At 40.1% G+C, this 17,941-nt stretch overlaps 1 protein-coding gene across 3 annotated transcripts in view; it reads right to left on the bottom strand.

The window, feature by feature from the left end:
* The window catches only part of rara (retinoic acid receptor alpha), a 189,385-nt gene that overhangs the window by 106,130 nt on the left and 65,314 nt on the right, over positions 1-17,941 (bottom strand). For all 3 annotated transcript variants that reach the window (XM_023340798.1, XM_023340797.1, XM_023340799.1), the window contains one exon: positions 239-1,044. In XM_023340798.1, coding sequence (XP_023196566.1) covers positions 239-392 — 154 coding nt within the window. In that variant the 5' untranslated portion in view covers positions 393-1,044. The remainder of the gene's footprint in view (positions 1-238; positions 1,045-17,941) is intronic.

Genomic DNA, 17,941 nt, shown 5'->3' with positions numbered 1-17,941 from the left:
ACCGTTGCAAGAGCCCCAGTAGGCTGTTTGGAAAGTCATGGCGTTAAAACTAAAGGAGCACCGCCCATTGCTCTACTTATGCTACACACACACACACACACACACACACACAAAGAAAGTAAAACAACTTCAACAACTGCTATCATTCAAGAAGCAACTTGCACTTTAGACTGTAAAACGCAGCTGAAACACAAAACCTCCAGCAGGCAGATGAAAAGAGGGAAAAAAGTTGACTTACTTGCTGGGGAGGGGGTGCTGTATCCACTGATGGGAAGTCCTGACAGAGCCGGAGGCGACATGCCCCCCAGCATGTGGGGGAAAAAGTAGGAGTAGGGGGGCATGGGGAAGCCGTTGAGGTGTCCGCCTGGTACCGGGTTGCCCTTCCCGGCCATGATGGCTCGCCCACAAACAGAGCTCAGTGACGAAATCAATCCCTGGTTAAGATGCGGCCGAACCAAAGAGGAGTCAGTACGGGTTCCTGGGATGATTTAATCCCCCATAGAGAAGCTTCGTCATTAGATATTCCAAAGGACTGCCAGGTAAAGGTTTGTCAAATAATCCGCTTAAGGTTAAAAAAGTTCAGAAAACACCTCCTGTAGATGTCAGCAGGACAAAAAAACCCTGTTTGTTTAGTCAGTATGTGTGTCTTTAGGGCTGACTTGCTGCGGACAAAAAGATAAAAAAGACACACACAGCAGAAATATAAAAAGCTCTTTTATGCCTACTTTCTCACGTATTATTCGACGAGCTATAAAGGCCTTATTTGCAGGAGGCGTTGGAGGGGCAGGGAAGCAGCACAGCCATTCTTTATCTTCAAGACGAAGGCAAAGAAAAAGAGGCAAGTTGAGTCACGAAGACGAGACTTTGATGGCAGCGAACAGGAGCAGCGATAGTGGTGATAGGGGGGCTGCTAGTGGTTGGGATGCTTTCACAATTCACTCCTCCGCCGTAGAGCTCGCCGAGGGAATGTGCAGATCACATGATGCCATGGAAGAGTTGCTCTCCTTAGTCGGGCCTCTTCTTTGCGGGTTGCGAAGCGTCTCCCTAGAAAGATAAATAGAAAAAGAAAAAAAAACAGAGAAGAGATCATTTAGTGCTTCAGTGACAAGGTAGAGATCACATCCCTTTGTAGTAAAGTGCCTGAGCAAAACTGTTCCTTTCCTCTGACTCTAATTAACGGGAATGTCTCAGCTGAAATGTTACAAAAACACCCCATCCTCCTTAATTATCTAATGGAGTGTTAAAGTTGGAGGTGTGTGATGTCTCCTTGCAGCTCTGCGCGCGCGCTCATTAACGGTGACAGGCCACAAACACGGTGGGAGCCGAGCCAAAACACAAGCCGAGACGGCAGCACAAAGGCAAACTTTGCTAATTACGCCGGTTTGCGGAAGGTGAGACCCAAGGTGCCGTTCTGGAAGCTTGGCTTCTGAATCAGGAGCAAAACAGATCTGTGATCACAGTAGAAAGCGGGAGCAGGACGCAAGGGGCACTGACAGCTACGCGACCGAAGAGTACAATTATTCTTCGTTGTACCATACAACGTTGGTACAACGTTGCCATACATTTTGGGGTCGGGGGGCGTCGGGGGTTTAAGAGACACAGAAGCAAAAGTGGGAGAAATGTGTCTTTGCATGAGCCAGTATGCTCAGGAATGTGGCGCTCTAGCGTGAATGAAATGGGGACATGGCAGGAGGGGTCAGGTCGGCCTGTTCCCGCTTGCATGGAGCCTGTGCTGCACCGGCGAACCACAGGTGAGACAGGTGGAGAATAAAGCGAATACCACAGAAACACCTTCAGCTTTGGTTCACTGTAAGAGGAAATGATAAATATGAATGCATTTCCACCTCATTCTGAATAAGGATGCAGTTGTTTTCAGAGAAATTCATTTTATAGGCTTTGCATTCATTTGAATTGTTATTAATTTGCTCATTATCAGAGATGTAAAAGGCCACTTTCCCCACATTTACCTGCTTTGTTTAGGAAATGCGCGCTGAAAGGAGGGAATGCATTGGTGTGAGAGTTTTTACAGGGTATTCTAAAGCCACGAGTCAAGTCTGCTTTGATTTCCTTTTATAGCCCCTTTTCTTACCTTTCCAGTCGGCTAATACATCATATAAATAACACCTTTCCGGTGTTATATCTGACTGTATGATATAAAATACCTATTACTGTTAGAAAACATTGCCACAGTGGAGTCCTTACTGCGAATTTATTCAAAATTAAATGCAAAACCATGAAAGAAACTTACATTGAAGTTACATAAAGCCTGATGTGCAGTTGTCTTACAAACGTTGCCATGTCTTTTATATACATATTCACACATATACTAACAAAAGCCTTGTTTCAGTTGAATATTTATTTTACTACTGCCCTCTTTTAAAATCATCAGGTGAATTTAGAACCATCAGGTTGGTATTTTGGCTCAAAATGCCAATAAGACAAACAGAGAACTGATGTGAGAATCTTCATAAGGTACTTTACTGTTGGAGTGGGAGAATTACCCACAGGTTGAAACTTGGACAGTCGGCTGTACCATCATTGTCAAATGTGGAATGGGCTGTTTGGATGATGGGTGACATCTTACACCATTGTGCACTTACACCAGTCGTCCTTCTGCTGTAGTGAACTCATCGTCTTATTACCTTTAACTCACAGCAGTCAGGCTGGGGAAGACCTACTGCAGCAGAAAGTGCCACTGCTTTGCTACACTACGGTCCATCCGAGGTTTTTACATCAAGGTCATTGTACAGTAGACTTTGTACAAAAAAATACAACTAAACTAAATCCTTATGATAGAACAGTCATGAAATAAAAGTGAAAATTTGCTTAACGTTTAAATAGCCTGACCTTTTTATATGTATAAAGCAGATTCTGACATCAAAGTACCTGATTACAAAACAATAATTAGCTAAAGAGCAGCCTCAAGGATTCTTTTTCTATCTCAGACTCTGAACATTATTTAATCCCACAAGTCCTTTTCAGAAGGGCTCTTAGTGAAGGAGTTCGTTCATGTTTGAAACTAATAGAAAAAAAAAGGCATTTTAACATTTCCAGAAGCAGGAGAATGAACACAGAATCACCATGCCAGAGGTGATAATAAAAACAAAATGGTCGCATCGAGACAAGCGCACACCGTGTTGGGAGGAAGCAAGGTAAGACTGATGATGTGAATAATCGGCTGTGAAAACTGCACACGGGAGACTGGAACTGGCCAACGGCGGTAACAAACGCTCCACATCCTCCTTCCAGGCCAAACCGGTCACAACAGCTGCGTCCGTTGAGCCGACTCTGCCCGTTCTCTGCCCCGTTTCTGCAGAGCTCAGCTGCACACAAATTATCGTTATGCGTTTTCCTCCATCTTTCTCTCTCTTGCGTCATCTGGAAGTCCTCGCCGTTCTGTCTGAGTACAGCTTCGGCATGTTGGTGACCAAAATATATGGCAGGTTTTGCCTTTGCAAGGTAGTGGAAGGCCATCAGCAAGACCAAATAATATGCAACAGGCTAGCAAAGTTGGTGTCAACCAAACACTCTCCCAACTAGTCCTTTGTAACTCACTATGATGACTGTGACTTGGTATATTTGGACCTCTAATATGTCAGTATGCAAACTGTACAAAAAATATTAAATGGGATGACAATGGAATTCCTACATGGAAACTTGGAGGGGTTTTTTTTTAACAAACCCCAAATACAAAATCCAACATGGCTGCCACACAAAGTCATGGGACCTTCAGTACATTACCAGTATTTCAGAGTCATGGTGTAATAGAGGACACAACAGCCTGCTAAAATTAGCTGCAGTTTCCCACTGCAGTGTAGATCATTAGTTTACAAAGAGACAGAGAACATAAGGTGTCCAACATGCAGTCTGGGGGCCATTATTTGGCCCTCGTTAGGAATTTATGAATGGCACACATTTGAGCAGTTAACTCGTATGTAGATTTTTTTGGTAACACGTTATTTGAAGGGGTGTGCAATAAGACTGACATTACACCTTCATAAACATAACACCTGTTATGAACATGAATGAGTGCTCATGATTGTTTACAACTGTTGTCATGAAGTGTCATTCAGTATATAATGCCACTTTTAATGCAGAAATGCAATGAAGTTGCATTAAAAGTCCAGTAAAAGTGTAAACTTTCCCTTAATCAGTCAATAATGACCTTTTTAATGCAAAGTTCTATTAAAATTAGCATTAAACGTCTATTAAAACTGTCAACTTTGCAATAACAGTGGCATTATTTACTTAATGACACTTTATGACAACAGTCGTAAATAGACACGAGGACTCATACATGTTCATAACAGGTGTTATGTCATGTTTATGACAGTGTAATGTCAGTCTTATGCACAACTCTTCAAATAAAGTGTTACCGATTTTATTTTATTTTTAATTAGCGAAAAACTACTACTGCAAAAATGAAATCTTTTTGGAATGGAAACAAAATGCTCAACTTCTAATAACACTTTTTGCATTCCCTTGTCTATTGATTTTTACTTAAAAATGATTTTGCACCAAAATCTGCTTTTAGTGCATTTATTTATAATGTGTTCATGTTCTGTTTTCAAAGCAAAGACACATTTTCCCCCATATTTTGTCGTCATTTAATTTGCAATGATTTACCAACTGGATGCTGTTCTTCCATATGGCAAACATGGGAAGGGTATCTACAATGATTTGCAAATTTCTTTCCAATAAAATGTGTGACTACTTAATTCCATCTAAATATTGTATGATTAGTAAATTGTTGAGCAGGTAAAACATTTTTTGATTTTTTTTCCCCTCTCAAATTAACATTTTATTGCTGGCAAGAGCCTTTGACTTGACGCTTTGGGCCTAATTACAAAAGTTTCGCCACCACTGAAACAAAACACTGTTATTAGCTGGTTAAATAGTGAGGCTGTACTGTTAATGTGTGTTTGTTTTACTCTAACTTGCCCGACTGCAATAAATTTTAAATGAACTGATGGCAACCGAAAAACTGTATTACACTTTCCGAAGGTTTTAATCTCACACTTTCCCTCTGTTAGGGAAAGTGTTGCTACACAGTTTGAATGCAAAAGATGCTCAGCCATACTTCATTATTGACTTAAATGCTACAAGCAGCCAGAAAGTTTTTACTGATTGCAATTGGAGCACGGCTACTTTGGAAGCGTCGGGATTCCGAGAAACCAATTTCCAAATTCTGACGTGAATATAACTCTGCAGGGGTGTTTGCAACCAAAATAAAACTATGAATATGCATGTTAATGCATAAATATAGACCGATTCGCCTCACTACTCTCAGTAGGAGGTGCCTCTGTGCATGAATTTGTTCGTTGCGACCCACATTTTTTGCCAAACAAGAAAATACAAAATGTAGAAAGACTTTTTATTGACAGGTCAACCAAAAACCACCATGAACATATCGGAGCGTTCCTATTTGCTGCCATTTTGTGAACACAGAAGAAAAAATACACAGCTGACAAGCGAGCTTCTGTATTATAAAAATAAACACTTATGGAGCAAAAGCAGTCTCAGATTAAGCAAAAATGCAATGAAGTAGAAAAGTAAAAAAGACCCCCGGGCTTGGAGTCGCATCATTAATGTATTTCTTTTTAAAGATTTAAACAGAATTCTTAGCACTTGCCAAATTCATCTCAACAGCTTCTAAGCAAGGTGGTGCATGGAGGGCGTCTCCTCGGGGAGCGGACGCCGTCCCTTACAGCGAGGGGCAAAATAAAAATAAACAATCTGGGTCAGCCGGACTTAACTCTCTTTGGCATATAGCAGGCAGAGGGAAGGAAAGGTTAGAGGTTACGGGGCATGAGAGCCTGTGATCGGTTATGACAGCAAACACTGAATTAATAATCAAAAAAGGCTGGAAATGGCAGCGTGAGGTCAGGGCAGGCGAGAGCTACACACGCAAAACGCAGCCACGGGGGGAAGCTGCGGAACGCATGGCACGCAGAGGAGCTCTGCTCACACACGGACCAGTACATGGGAACGTACACACTGATCAGTGTGTGGAGGGATACATGAGCAAAGATTAAAGGTGATCGGGAAGAGAAAGTAGAACTAAAGAAAGGTGTATTTTCTGTCCAACACTGAACCTTAATGCAGCAGATTTCCTTCTGAACAACTGGATCTGAAATGTGTTGGAGGCAGCTGCTGAGCTGGGAGGAATAATACATTATGTTGATGCCTTCATGTCTAAGATAATGCACCTGTTGTTTCAATATGCATTGTCTTTTAAAAGTATTCCCCCTGTTTGGTGTTTTATCCTTTTATTGTTTTTTTTTTAAATCAATGGTAGCCAGAAAAACTGATGTACCAGTGACTGGACCTTCCACACACACAGGTGTGTTTAAACTACAGTCACTAGAGACACACTCACTACATTCCACTCATTGTGAAAATACAAAGTAACTCCCCTACAAAGGAGGTGAATATTTATGCAATCATTTATCTTATGTTAGTATTCTTATTTAAATGCTTTCATCCTTTTAAGAAATCAGTTTTCCCTTTGACATTAAAAGCTGGGTTTTTTTGTTTTTCCTTTGTCAAAAAAGTCAAAGTTTGCTGATCATGATTGATTATACAAAGGTAAATCATCCAGAGGCGCTAATAGTTTTTATAGGCGCTGTAAGGAAAGCGCCTGATGGGAAAGTAACTGCATAGCAAGAACGCCGGAGGCTTTAAACTTTTAAGAACGACATTAAACATACAGTCAATTAATGATTTCCATCAGAATATATGCATGGCCCAGTCAAAGTCCGCACCTAAATCTAACTGAGCGACTTCAAAGAGGTGCTTCGACAAAGAATTGACTCAGGAGGCTTGAATGTATGTTTTAGAGAAAACTGTGCAACATTTTTCTGTCATACAACATTCCTATAGAATCCATTGAGATTTGTAGCAGTACTTTGACAAAACGTCGACATTAATGAGACTTCTTTTTCGAGGTGGTGTGTTCACTTCCACTTCTTAACTCACAACTTGGAGTTTTCACATTTAAGCTTTAGAGAAAAAAAAAAAAAGCCAGCAAATCTACTACATGGCGTCGCTTCAACTCAGAAACTGTCAGTCAGTGAGGCTGGTAGAAAGATGTCCCTCCTCAAACGTCACCGCCACCCGGCGCGGACACGCAGCGGCACACGAAATGGAAGCCGCTCAAGCATGCTGCTCTCCAATATTTATGAGGACGTCAGCGTGGGTTGATAAATACGTCAGTAGTGAGATAAGATGCTGCAGGGGGGAAAAAACTAAACAGTGTGTACAAATGAACGTACACAATCCACACAGGATGAAATAAACATACTTTTAGCTGAGCGTACGGGTGGTGCCGGCAGTCACGCATGGCTTGTGTGCCAGTTTTATGCTCTCGATCACACATGCGTATCATCCCTGCGCCCTCAAGGAGGGATCTTCCAGTTCACTGCATTTACTGTATATTACTAGTTCATCATGGTAGGACATAGGTTGAATAACTCCATGTTTTCAGAGGTGAAAGGTGTTATTGGTAGATTTGGGGTTTTTGACAAGTCTGTAGCACAGGACATCGTCAGGGTAGTTCAGAACCAAGTACTACATGGATTAAAATACAGAAATATAAATGATGTTACGTTCTGTCTGTTAAGAGTAGCAGGACAGCAGTAATTATAAGGATAGAAAATATAAACGCACAAAACTAGAGTAAATCCTGGGACCACACATGCAATCCAAATACAACACGACCAAATATGGATCTTTCCTCAAAAACTCAACCAATGAAAACATCCATCATCTGTTTGGTGCTCCTTCAACAAAACTTAACCGGTCGACCGTAGCTGTGAGGTGTGAGTTACGTCAACACAAGCGTTCATGACACGAACCCATCTGAAACGCCGCCGCCGCCGTGTCTCCTTCTGTTCCCCGCTGCTACTGAACTCAACCAGAAAACGCGGCTGTGCAAAACATCCCCATGTCACCATGAAGCTGACAGTTGACCTTTTTCACAAGAAATGTCACCACTTCCTCACATTATCCACGTAGGCATCTGTGAGAGATTTTGTCAGGACTCATAAATTCATACTTCAGTTAAGGTCAATTTATGTCAAAGTCGCAGGGAGCTGGAACCTGAACGGGGAAATTCTCGGCAGTTCTAATTTGAGGTGATCTACTCAGTTATTCACAAAATATCATATTCACCAGATTTGAGAGCAGGTGCTGGATCCTGAAAGATCCGGATATGTTGGCAATGTCCCAAAACAGAGGACTGGTAGTGATGAGCTTTGGGCAAATTTCAATCTGTTGTTACACTCACAAATGCATCTTTTTTTTATTATTATACTGATTTTATTATATTACTCCATATTTCATGAGACTTTACACGTTATCTTGCAATATTTGTCTTACAAGTTAACATTTTTATTTGATCCTTTGGAGTAAAAAATTTCGTGTTTTATCTTAAGAGCTATTCTCATACGTCATTGGAAAATAGATATATCCTGAAAATACTTGGTATAGACTAACTAAAATCTACTAAGAGTTGACTTTCTAACTAATTTTAAATGAGTATTGCTAAAATAATTTTCAGTCCATTTTCTCCTAAATATATTGAGTTCCATCTCAAAACCCAAATCCAGTGAACAGCCTGATTCTCTAGCTTCAGAAGCTAGCCTGTATTTAGCAGAAGTGCACTTTGTCTGAGTGGTGGGTGTTTACCTTCTAGATTAACATACATTTAGAGTTTGGCAAAGCAGCATGAGACTAAGTGCACTTCAAGTCTTGAGTTCACATTTGTTAAATGCGTGTTGTAGTTTGAAGAAACAGATTCAACGTTTTCCTACTTTTGTTCCAAATGTTCTAGAATATGTATTTTTCTTTTCCTTTTACTGAAAGTTTTAAAATCGCCATTCAAAGAGGTAAAAATCATAAGAACATTATGTCAACTGCTTTAGACTGATGGGAAATTGTGCTAAAACTGATGTGTATTTTAGCATTTTATTGTTGTATTGTTCTTTTCCTACATGACAAAAGAATCTGATCCGATTTAAATGTCGTCTTTTGGAACACAGAGATATAGAAAATAGTAACTAAACTGTCTTGAATGCCATTGCTGGGTGAGTTAAGTGCAACATTATTACAATATTAGCATACAGCATGTGCTAGTGGTAGTCTTTTCTAAACTGCATTAATTAGCATCAATTAGAAGCTTAAAGTAACTTCTTTCAGACTGTCTGACCTCCTCAGACTTCCAGCTCAGCGGTTCTTCCTCCTGAAACGATACAGGAGTCTGACACTGTGACTGAGAGAGCAAAAGGTGGGAGCTACTTTTCAATGCCAGCCCAAGAATGGAGCTGAGAAAGGCTAACGGGTGCTAAGTGAACATTCAAGGTTGTGAGAATCCTCAGTGGCTTTGCCAAGGCCCCCCCTGCTGGGTGAATCCACTTGTCAGAGGAGCAGGCTGGGTGACATTTCTGCTCACCTCAGAAAGGTCAGCCCTTAATTATCTCAAATGCCAGCAAGCACGGCACCTGCAAAAAATAAACCCGAGGATGAGCACTGGAAGTGTGTGCGTCTGCTTCTCCAGCGCGGAATGAGCCCGAGAGTGTCTGTCAGAGCAGAACCGGACCATCTGCCCACCTGCATGATCTGTAAACACACAATCCAGTCCTGGGAAGGTGCACATTGTTGCAAACAAAGTATAGAGATGCACTGAGAAGTCGCCCGGAGTCCAGAATGTGGTTGGTTTCCAGCCTGGTAAGCCTTTTTTAGAAAATAACTTAAAATCATATCTTTTTCCAATCAGTGAAAAACAATTTCTAAGGCATTACAGGTCACACAAGCAATGTTATTCTTCAGTGTCGACACTGTTACTGAGTGAAAAACACAAAGCTTTTTTCAAGACGTTAAAGATGTTTAAAGCTGAGGTTAGACAATATGTGAAGCTGTTTAAAAGGTAGCGGCATGTTTTACAAGATGAGAAACCTCTTAGGTTCCTTCCAGCTTCGAGCGAGAGCAAGGCTTAAAAGCAGATAATAGCAAGGCTAAAAAGATTACAAATCTTTAAAATGACTTTAATGCCGATTTTGATTTTGGCTTTTACCAAATTTTTCATCTGAAAAATACCGGCCAATCACCATTCTCACAAAATTAAAGAAATCGGGACCAATCTATCGGCCAGACAAACTTTGCTTAAGAGTAAGCAAAGTATCTCTGCTTTGTCCTGTATAGGTTTTCCACTCCTGTCATGTCATGATGGATTTAAAAATTGGCACCCCTTTGGAAACAGGGTTAAAATAAACACACTTTCTAGGAGATACACACTGAAAATGCGGATTGATCAATACAAACAGACAGTCACTCGAATCACTAAAATAAGATGCTAAAGTTAGTTTAAAAAGATAATCATTTTGTCTTTGTTTTAGGGTGACAGTAAATCCTGTTCTGTAGCAGGACACTGTGTCTGTTCTGACACACACAGTGTGACATCACCTCTGAGAACAATATAATGACTTACAGAAAAAAATACTAAAAACATATTTCAGTTCGCTTCTTTTATTTTCTGTTGTAGAAGATAAAAGATGAAAAACTCTTGAAGAAAAACTAATCACAATCAGAATGTAAGACAGCTTCATAAAAGATGCAGACTGGAAATCGGTCACGAAAATTCTGATCATTTTAAATGTAAAGTTATATAGTAATAGTTGTGTAAGACAAATTAGCAAACCTATAGCATCAAGTCGGGTTAACCAAATCAGGAAGAGTGCATTTCTTCTAGAGCAAATGCTACCTTCCATGAGGATTGGAGAACAAAAAAACAGAAAACAGCTCCTGGAAAAATAAGCAGACGGACTATGGTGCGACAGATAACAGCAGAGTCTCCTAAATATACGACAAGCAGCTGAGGTTCATTCTCAGCGGCCCTACAAATCGTCAGCATAAATCACAGGAAGTAGTGGGGAGAACTTGTGAACTCGAGGCATTGAGCAAGCCTAATTATTTGTGGTCAGAGTGCACTTGGTGACAAAACTCCAAGCATATCTGGCCAGCCATAGAAAGCAGTGTTTGCTTTTTGAGCCACTCACTGTAGCTATTCAACTCGAGTCAATATTTGCGGGAGGCTATGGTAACAGAAAGCTCTCGTGAACCGCATAAACACACTCCTGTATGCATGACCCTCACACACTCTTGCACACACACAAAAAAAACCCCAACAAATCTGCCTGGAGAATCCCACTCGTGCTCGAAGGGGACGAGGGAGACAAAGGGCCATAGATCATGTTGTGGACGGCTCCTTGTATCTGCGTCCACCCCCCCTTTACATTTTTCTCTGGTTCTGAGAAAACATTAAGGGCTGGTCCCTATTGTTTACACAGCTGGCTCCATGGAAAAGATTGCTTAATATGAAATATGGAGAGAGTGGAGAGGTGAGAGGGAGACGAGAGGAAAGGGAGCCAAGTGAGAGGGATGTGGCGGGAAGGGGTGACACTGTCAGGAAAAAGAGAAAAGAGGGCGGCTAACGGGCGAGGTGAGAGCGGGACCTGGAGTGAGGTGGTGCCGAATCAAGACGAGCAGCGAACTTAACAGACAACCTGAGGAGGAGCTAAAGAGTAAACGCAGTGAAGAGCAGAAAGACGCGAGGTTTCAGTGGTGAGTGAGTCATGCCTCCTGTGGTCTGGGGTCTGCAGTGCATGTTGTTCTTTCCTAGTAATCACACATTGCCTCCTCACAGGCAGCTCTGCCTCTTCAGGCTCAGGCAGAAACTTTCAGACACATTTCTTCAACAAAACCTGAAAAAGGTTTTATGAAATGGAAAATAGCACATTAGAAATCTTACCAAAAAAAAAAATCTTTAAAAACCCTCACTGCAGCAATGAGTCAGGGCTGCAGACTAACTTTCTGCACTGGTATCTAAATTATTCATTTAGGTTTACCACCACAACCCTTAATGGGCACCAAGAGTTTTCACAGCTGTGTTATTACCTCAAATATAATATTAAAACGCAACATTTTCTCATTTTCTGTGCAGAATGGTCATTTAAGTAGGGATGGTACAATATGAAACATGAGAATTTTTTTGCACGAGTTCATCCCTTCATGGTTTCAGGGGGATTGAAGCCCATGTCCAGCTTTAATAGGGAACTGAGAAGGTCAAAGGGCAACACATACGCACAAGACAAGCAACGATGCATGCACAAACTTTACAGTAACCAGTTAAACATGCAAACATATTCAGTTACCACAGCTATCCATTAAAAAAAGTTAAATATATATATATATATATATATATTATTATAACATAAGCATTATAATAAAAACTTTTTACATTCTTAATTTTTTAAAATTGTATCCTTCTAACTTATTAGCAATAAGTTATTCATAATGTTTTAATAGCTACATTTTAAAACAAAGTGAAGTATATAGTAATGGTTCTTCTTTTAATTGTTCACATTTTTCAGTAATTGCTATACAGTAAATTATTTTTATTACAGTAGTAGTAGTGCTGTATTTGCATGTGGAATGAAAAATAACAGCAGTCCCAGTAACACATCCAGCATGTGGATTGAAGGTTTTGTTTCTTTTTTACAAGCAGTGATTAACAAACTTCACTACTTGTGTTTAATTGACGAGCATGTAGAGTTTATGGGTGTTGATGACAGTCTGCAGCACGGACAAACAACGCACCCACCACTGAGACTGCTGAGCTTTTACAAGCAGGGAGGATCCAGTAAACTATTTTAACAAGCTTTAAAATATGACATTTGTGAAGGTTTAATGGAAGATGCCTCTCGGTTCAAGAAATGCAAACCACTGTGGGCTGCGTCTATACAAAACCCTGGTTAGCAACATTGCAACTGGTTAAATATCTATTTGTTATCTGATCTAGCATTAGCCGAAACCTGAGTGAGTGGCTGAGGACTTCACTGGCATTGAGTTGTTTCTTTCTGCACAGACAGAACAACATCCATGTCTTTGGACAGGGATAGTTGGGAAAATGCTCGGTGAACTAGTGTAACCAACACTGTGCCGCACTAATTAGCTCCCCTAAGCAACTTAACTGGATTGGTTCCTCTTACTTGGATCAGCACCTTGGCAGGTAGGCTTCCTGTGTTCCCTTGCGAACCAATTAGCTGTGTTGTTAGGAGCTAACTACCGTGCAGGTCTGTAGTGAAGATTGAAAAACATAAACAAGTCCGATTTTATAGAGTATGGAAATAGAAAACCATGAAGCAGGAAGACATAGAACAGTGGCCCAACGACCCTATTAATGACACAACGGGGCGCAGAGACTACATAACAAAACACCAAAATCAAGCAACTACTCAAAATGAACAAGACTCTTCCATATAAAATATCACCTGAGAATCAATATGCTACCCAAAAAAACTAATAACATAAGCTCTGATATTACTATGTTGGTTAAACTATAAGGTTAACATTTTTGGTTGAATAGAGGATATCAATGTTTTGTATGAGGCTACCATTAAGAACCTGAGCTTTAATTGGTTAAAAGGACTCCATCATGAAGACTTCTGTTAAAGGAAGAAGAAAGAATAGCACTTTAATATTTATTTTGTACTTCAATAATGGCTCAAATTAGTTGGACTCCATTGTGAGTAAACTGTAAAGGCCATTTCTAAATGTAAGGATGAGTTTGTAATGATTGGAGAGGGTAGAGTACCCTTTTCTGAATAACAACATAATAGATTGTTCTGTATGAAAGCAGGGAGCTGAGTGTGCTCTATCCACCGCATAAAATTCTCCGTCTGTGTGTGTTTGTGCGTGCGTGGGCGTGTGTGTGAGAGAGAGAGAGAGACTGGCAAACTCAGTCCCCCTCAAGGCCGGTTCCAGTTAGTGGAAGAGGCCCAACAGAAATTAAGTCCATATTCCTGAGAAACTCAAACACACACACAAAAAACATTTATAGTCAAAACACTTAAGCTGCCACACCTCATTATGCATGAACATACTGTAGATTTGGGTCCGGACCTTTATATCACTCCCCCCCGTGAAGGAAACCAAAGACAACCCGCCTTAAGAAGACCTTTTGTTTTTCCTGCAGGCCGCTCACACAATCACGGTGTATGTGTGTCGGCCTTTATGGCTGCGTCACCTTTGTGTACCTATCCAGGATATCTGGCTGACAATGTTATGTGAAACATTCCAGCACATTCCAACACAGAAGATCCAATGACACGAGCAGATGACGCACTAAAGCGCAGGGGCCCCTTCCTGTTTATACCACCACTTGCTTGCTTAAGGATCAAACAAGAGCTGGTCTTAAGAGTGGGCACGCCCTCCGGGACCTGCAGTCAACCTCAATGTCAAGACCATTTCTATAAAGAAGGAAGAATTGCACACATCAATATACCCATACAATAAGAAGGAGAATTTTCTGTGCAACAGCTATTCTGCAGTATGCGTTAAGAAACACAAAAGGAGCGTGTTTATGTATTGACGTCTAGGTTCTCCAACCGCCAACATGGAGCTTTTAATAAGCGGCCGTCAAATACTGTATGTATGCAGAGGGTGTGTGTGTTTGCGAACAAAAAGCCAGCCTGACTCACCAGAATAAATGTCACTGTATTTCCATGGGGCATGTTACAGTCTTGTTTATAGAGAGCTAAATTCAATTAGCTGAATAATTCACTATTGAGTGCAACTGTGTGTACATCAGTATATTCACACAGAGAGGCGCACGGCTTTTATCATCCGCTCTGGCACAGTCATTTATAAAAGCTTCCAGGACACCAGGATAAACTAGTGATGAATGACTTCATACCACCATATTGAATTATAGGCCAAGGACGTATACCTGTGACACACTGTGTAGCTATGTAGCAAACTGCCCCAATGTCTTGCAGAAGTATTCACACCCCTGGATTTTTTTTTTTTTTTTTTTACATTTTGTCATGTTACAGCTAACTTAATAAAATACATGTATTTCATTGTAGAAAATAAGATTTTATGTGATGGATCACCAATTTTGTTTCCTCCCTGACATGTCTGCTGTGTTCCTGTATTTATACTCAGATTAAAGTACACAACTAGTTATGTAAAAGAAAAAAAAATGTTGATGGACATAAGCTGTGTTTGTTAATTGTCAGACATCTGTTCTGCATAAAATTTTGTTTTGGGGTATCAGGTCTTAAAACAAAATGTGTAAACTCCATATTTTTATTTCTTTAAAAGGGCAGTATTATGTATTTTCCAGGAACACACAGAAATTTTATAGCACCATAAAGGGTAACACTTTATTTGAAGGGGTGTGCATAACACTGACATAATTTCGTCATAAACATTATATAACACCTGTCATTCCATAAATAATGACACTTACAATGCAAGGTTTAGTACAACTTTGCATTATAAGTGTCATTATTTACCGAATGACACTTCATGACAACAGTCATAAAAATTCATGTTCATAACAGATGTTATGTTATGTTTATGACAGGGTCAAGTCCGTCTCATGCATACACCTTCCAATAAAGTCTTACCCAAAAAAGTAACCGTTACCATGAGTTGTTATGACAATGCTATATACATTTAATATGGCTTAAAAGAAATTTTACTTTGTAATTTAGCGCCTTGGAATTGGTCCTCTGTCTCTTTAAAAACTCCTGCTCTTTCTGAAAATCCACCTTCAGGAAGTCATCACAACATGGCTCCTCTTTTAACCCTTAATGATGTTTTTACCAGTTTTGCACTGAGAAGTAGCTTAATTAATAAGCAGTTCCACCAGGTGTTTGCCAGTTGCAGCTGGCTAGTCTGAAGGAGCTGAGTGAGGGAGTCGTGGGAGTGGGCTGCTCTGTGTGAGGTGGTAGCTTGGAATCTGCAGGAGCTGTATCTCATAGGTTGAGCTAGGTCCACACCGGCATTTTTGCACAGCTGAATAGCTGCCATGGAGACTACAGGATATCTCAAACATGCATGAAAGAATCAAGGAAAATCTCCAGTATGTTTTTATGAGTAAATAACATTACATATTGAGTGATTTTCAGCTGGTCTATCATCTAAAATCTAAATAAACCACATTCCAGTTTATGCATAACACCTCTGTGTCATGTCTTCTCTACTGCTTTTAAGTTCTGATTCAAAACAATAACATCCCTAAAAATTTTTTTTTTTAAAGCACCAGAAGTTGCACACTTTGTACAAACATGTCAAAGTGTGATGAAATCACCATGTCAGCATGCAAGCTGCAGTATGCAAAAGTCACATGGTGGCATCCACAGCTGCTTCCTACTGAGCCTTTTTCCTTATTCAACGCCTCTGACCGAGGTGGACTCGACATCCCCCTCATGCTGTATGTCGTTCTTTCCTCTGAAAAGAAAATGCATATTTCTACAGCTCACCACCGATGCCATTAGCTAACTAAGCAGGCCATCAGTAGCAGTATGTGGGTCAGAGTGAGATCACTGAGAGCACTGTCACTATGCGTTTGTGTGTGTGTTCATGTGTATTAATGCTTATATAAAACAGCGGGTCAGGGTATGTAGGTCAATCCCGACACGGATGAATACTACAAAGTGGAGGTCAACAGCTACGACCTTTCTAGGACACATTCATTAGCTATCCAACGTTGCGTGTTGGGGTGAGTGTTTGCGTGTGTGCAGCTGAGCAGTCCAGAGGTCATCAGAGAAATGCCAAAGCTGCAAGATTAGGAACAAATATAAGCCAAATGCATCCACAATAAATTGTGCATGTAAATCCACAGGCCATCTGGAAGTCGGGAAACATTTGAAACTAAGCAGAAAAGGTAAAAATAACAGCTGGATTCTGTTTTCTCGTCATATTCCGCGTAGTAACAGGGTCACCAAGAAGAGTGAATTCATGATCTATGTGAGCATCTTCATGTGAGAAAGACATGGATGTTGGAAATTATTCTTTTATGATACTATTATATTTCCACTCCATTATAAATTAGTGGGAATTGTTTCTGTTCTGTTTAATATAATGTGATTTACCCCAGCTTGTGAAAATAAGCAAGAATAAGCAAGATAAAGATAAAAATCCCTTATGTAGCCAGAAAAAGAATCAGAGAATGGGTTCATCTTCATAGTTTGGTAGGCTGTTAATCGTATAAAAAAAACAAGCTTTGGTACATAGCTCAATTTTAAAGTCACAATGTGGAGCAGGAACAACAGGAAAGAAAAAATAAATACATGAATAATTCTAGGGTTTTTTCTATATTTTAACCTAAAGGAATATTCATCAAAACAGGGAATTCATTTTGAATTTAGATGCGAGAGTACACTATTTCGTGTTCATGAGAAGGAGACAAAGCGTTTGCCATATTTTTGAAGAAAACCAACGATCCCATATTGTTTTGTTTTGTTCCACAAATAGAAAAAATGTTTCACAAACTGTGGGGATGGGGGGGGGGAAATCAGCAGAACAGTCCAGTTCAGTGCTGATTGGTTCATAAAGAGCAGTTTTTATGCATGTCTAATTCTAAGGTGTTCCTAATGCCTAAAAATCCTCCAGAGTACTACTTTTTTGTTTTCATAAGTAGAATAAAAAACGCACTCAGTCTTCGTTCAGCATAGAACAATCTATTTCATTTTTGATTATTCTAAGTAAGATTTAAACCAGATATGATAAAATACATTCCAGCCAATTCTTTAAAATCTACAAAAGAGCCCTTTAATTTGGCGCTAATAGAAAGTTTCAAAGCTAGTTAGCCAGTCTGATTTTTCTCATCCATTGTTTATGGATTATTCATGGTGGAGGTTTCCTCAATACTTTTTTAGCCATGTCTCATCGGCTAAATTGAAGAGTAATTTTTATTAGCCAATTGTGTCACTGCAGCTTTACAACAGAACAATTGTTCTATAATTCAAAATAAGAGTTTCAAACAGAGACAGAGTAGGGTGTTAAGTGTAAAACATTCACCATTATATGCCAGGCACATCATAATCACTTCTACAACACCAGACAAAGTCTGACTGCAGGTGTTTTAGGGCTT

Source organism: Xiphophorus maculatus, chromosome 10, assembly GCF_002775205.1.
Source record: "Xiphophorus maculatus strain JP 163 A chromosome 10, X_maculatus-5.0-male, whole genome shotgun sequence".
NCBI classification, from domain to species: domain Eukaryota; kingdom Metazoa; phylum Chordata; class Actinopteri; order Cyprinodontiformes; family Poeciliidae; genus Xiphophorus; species Xiphophorus maculatus.
Note: the sequence above shows the minus strand (reverse complement) of the source record. Positions and strands in the feature narration are given on the sequence as shown.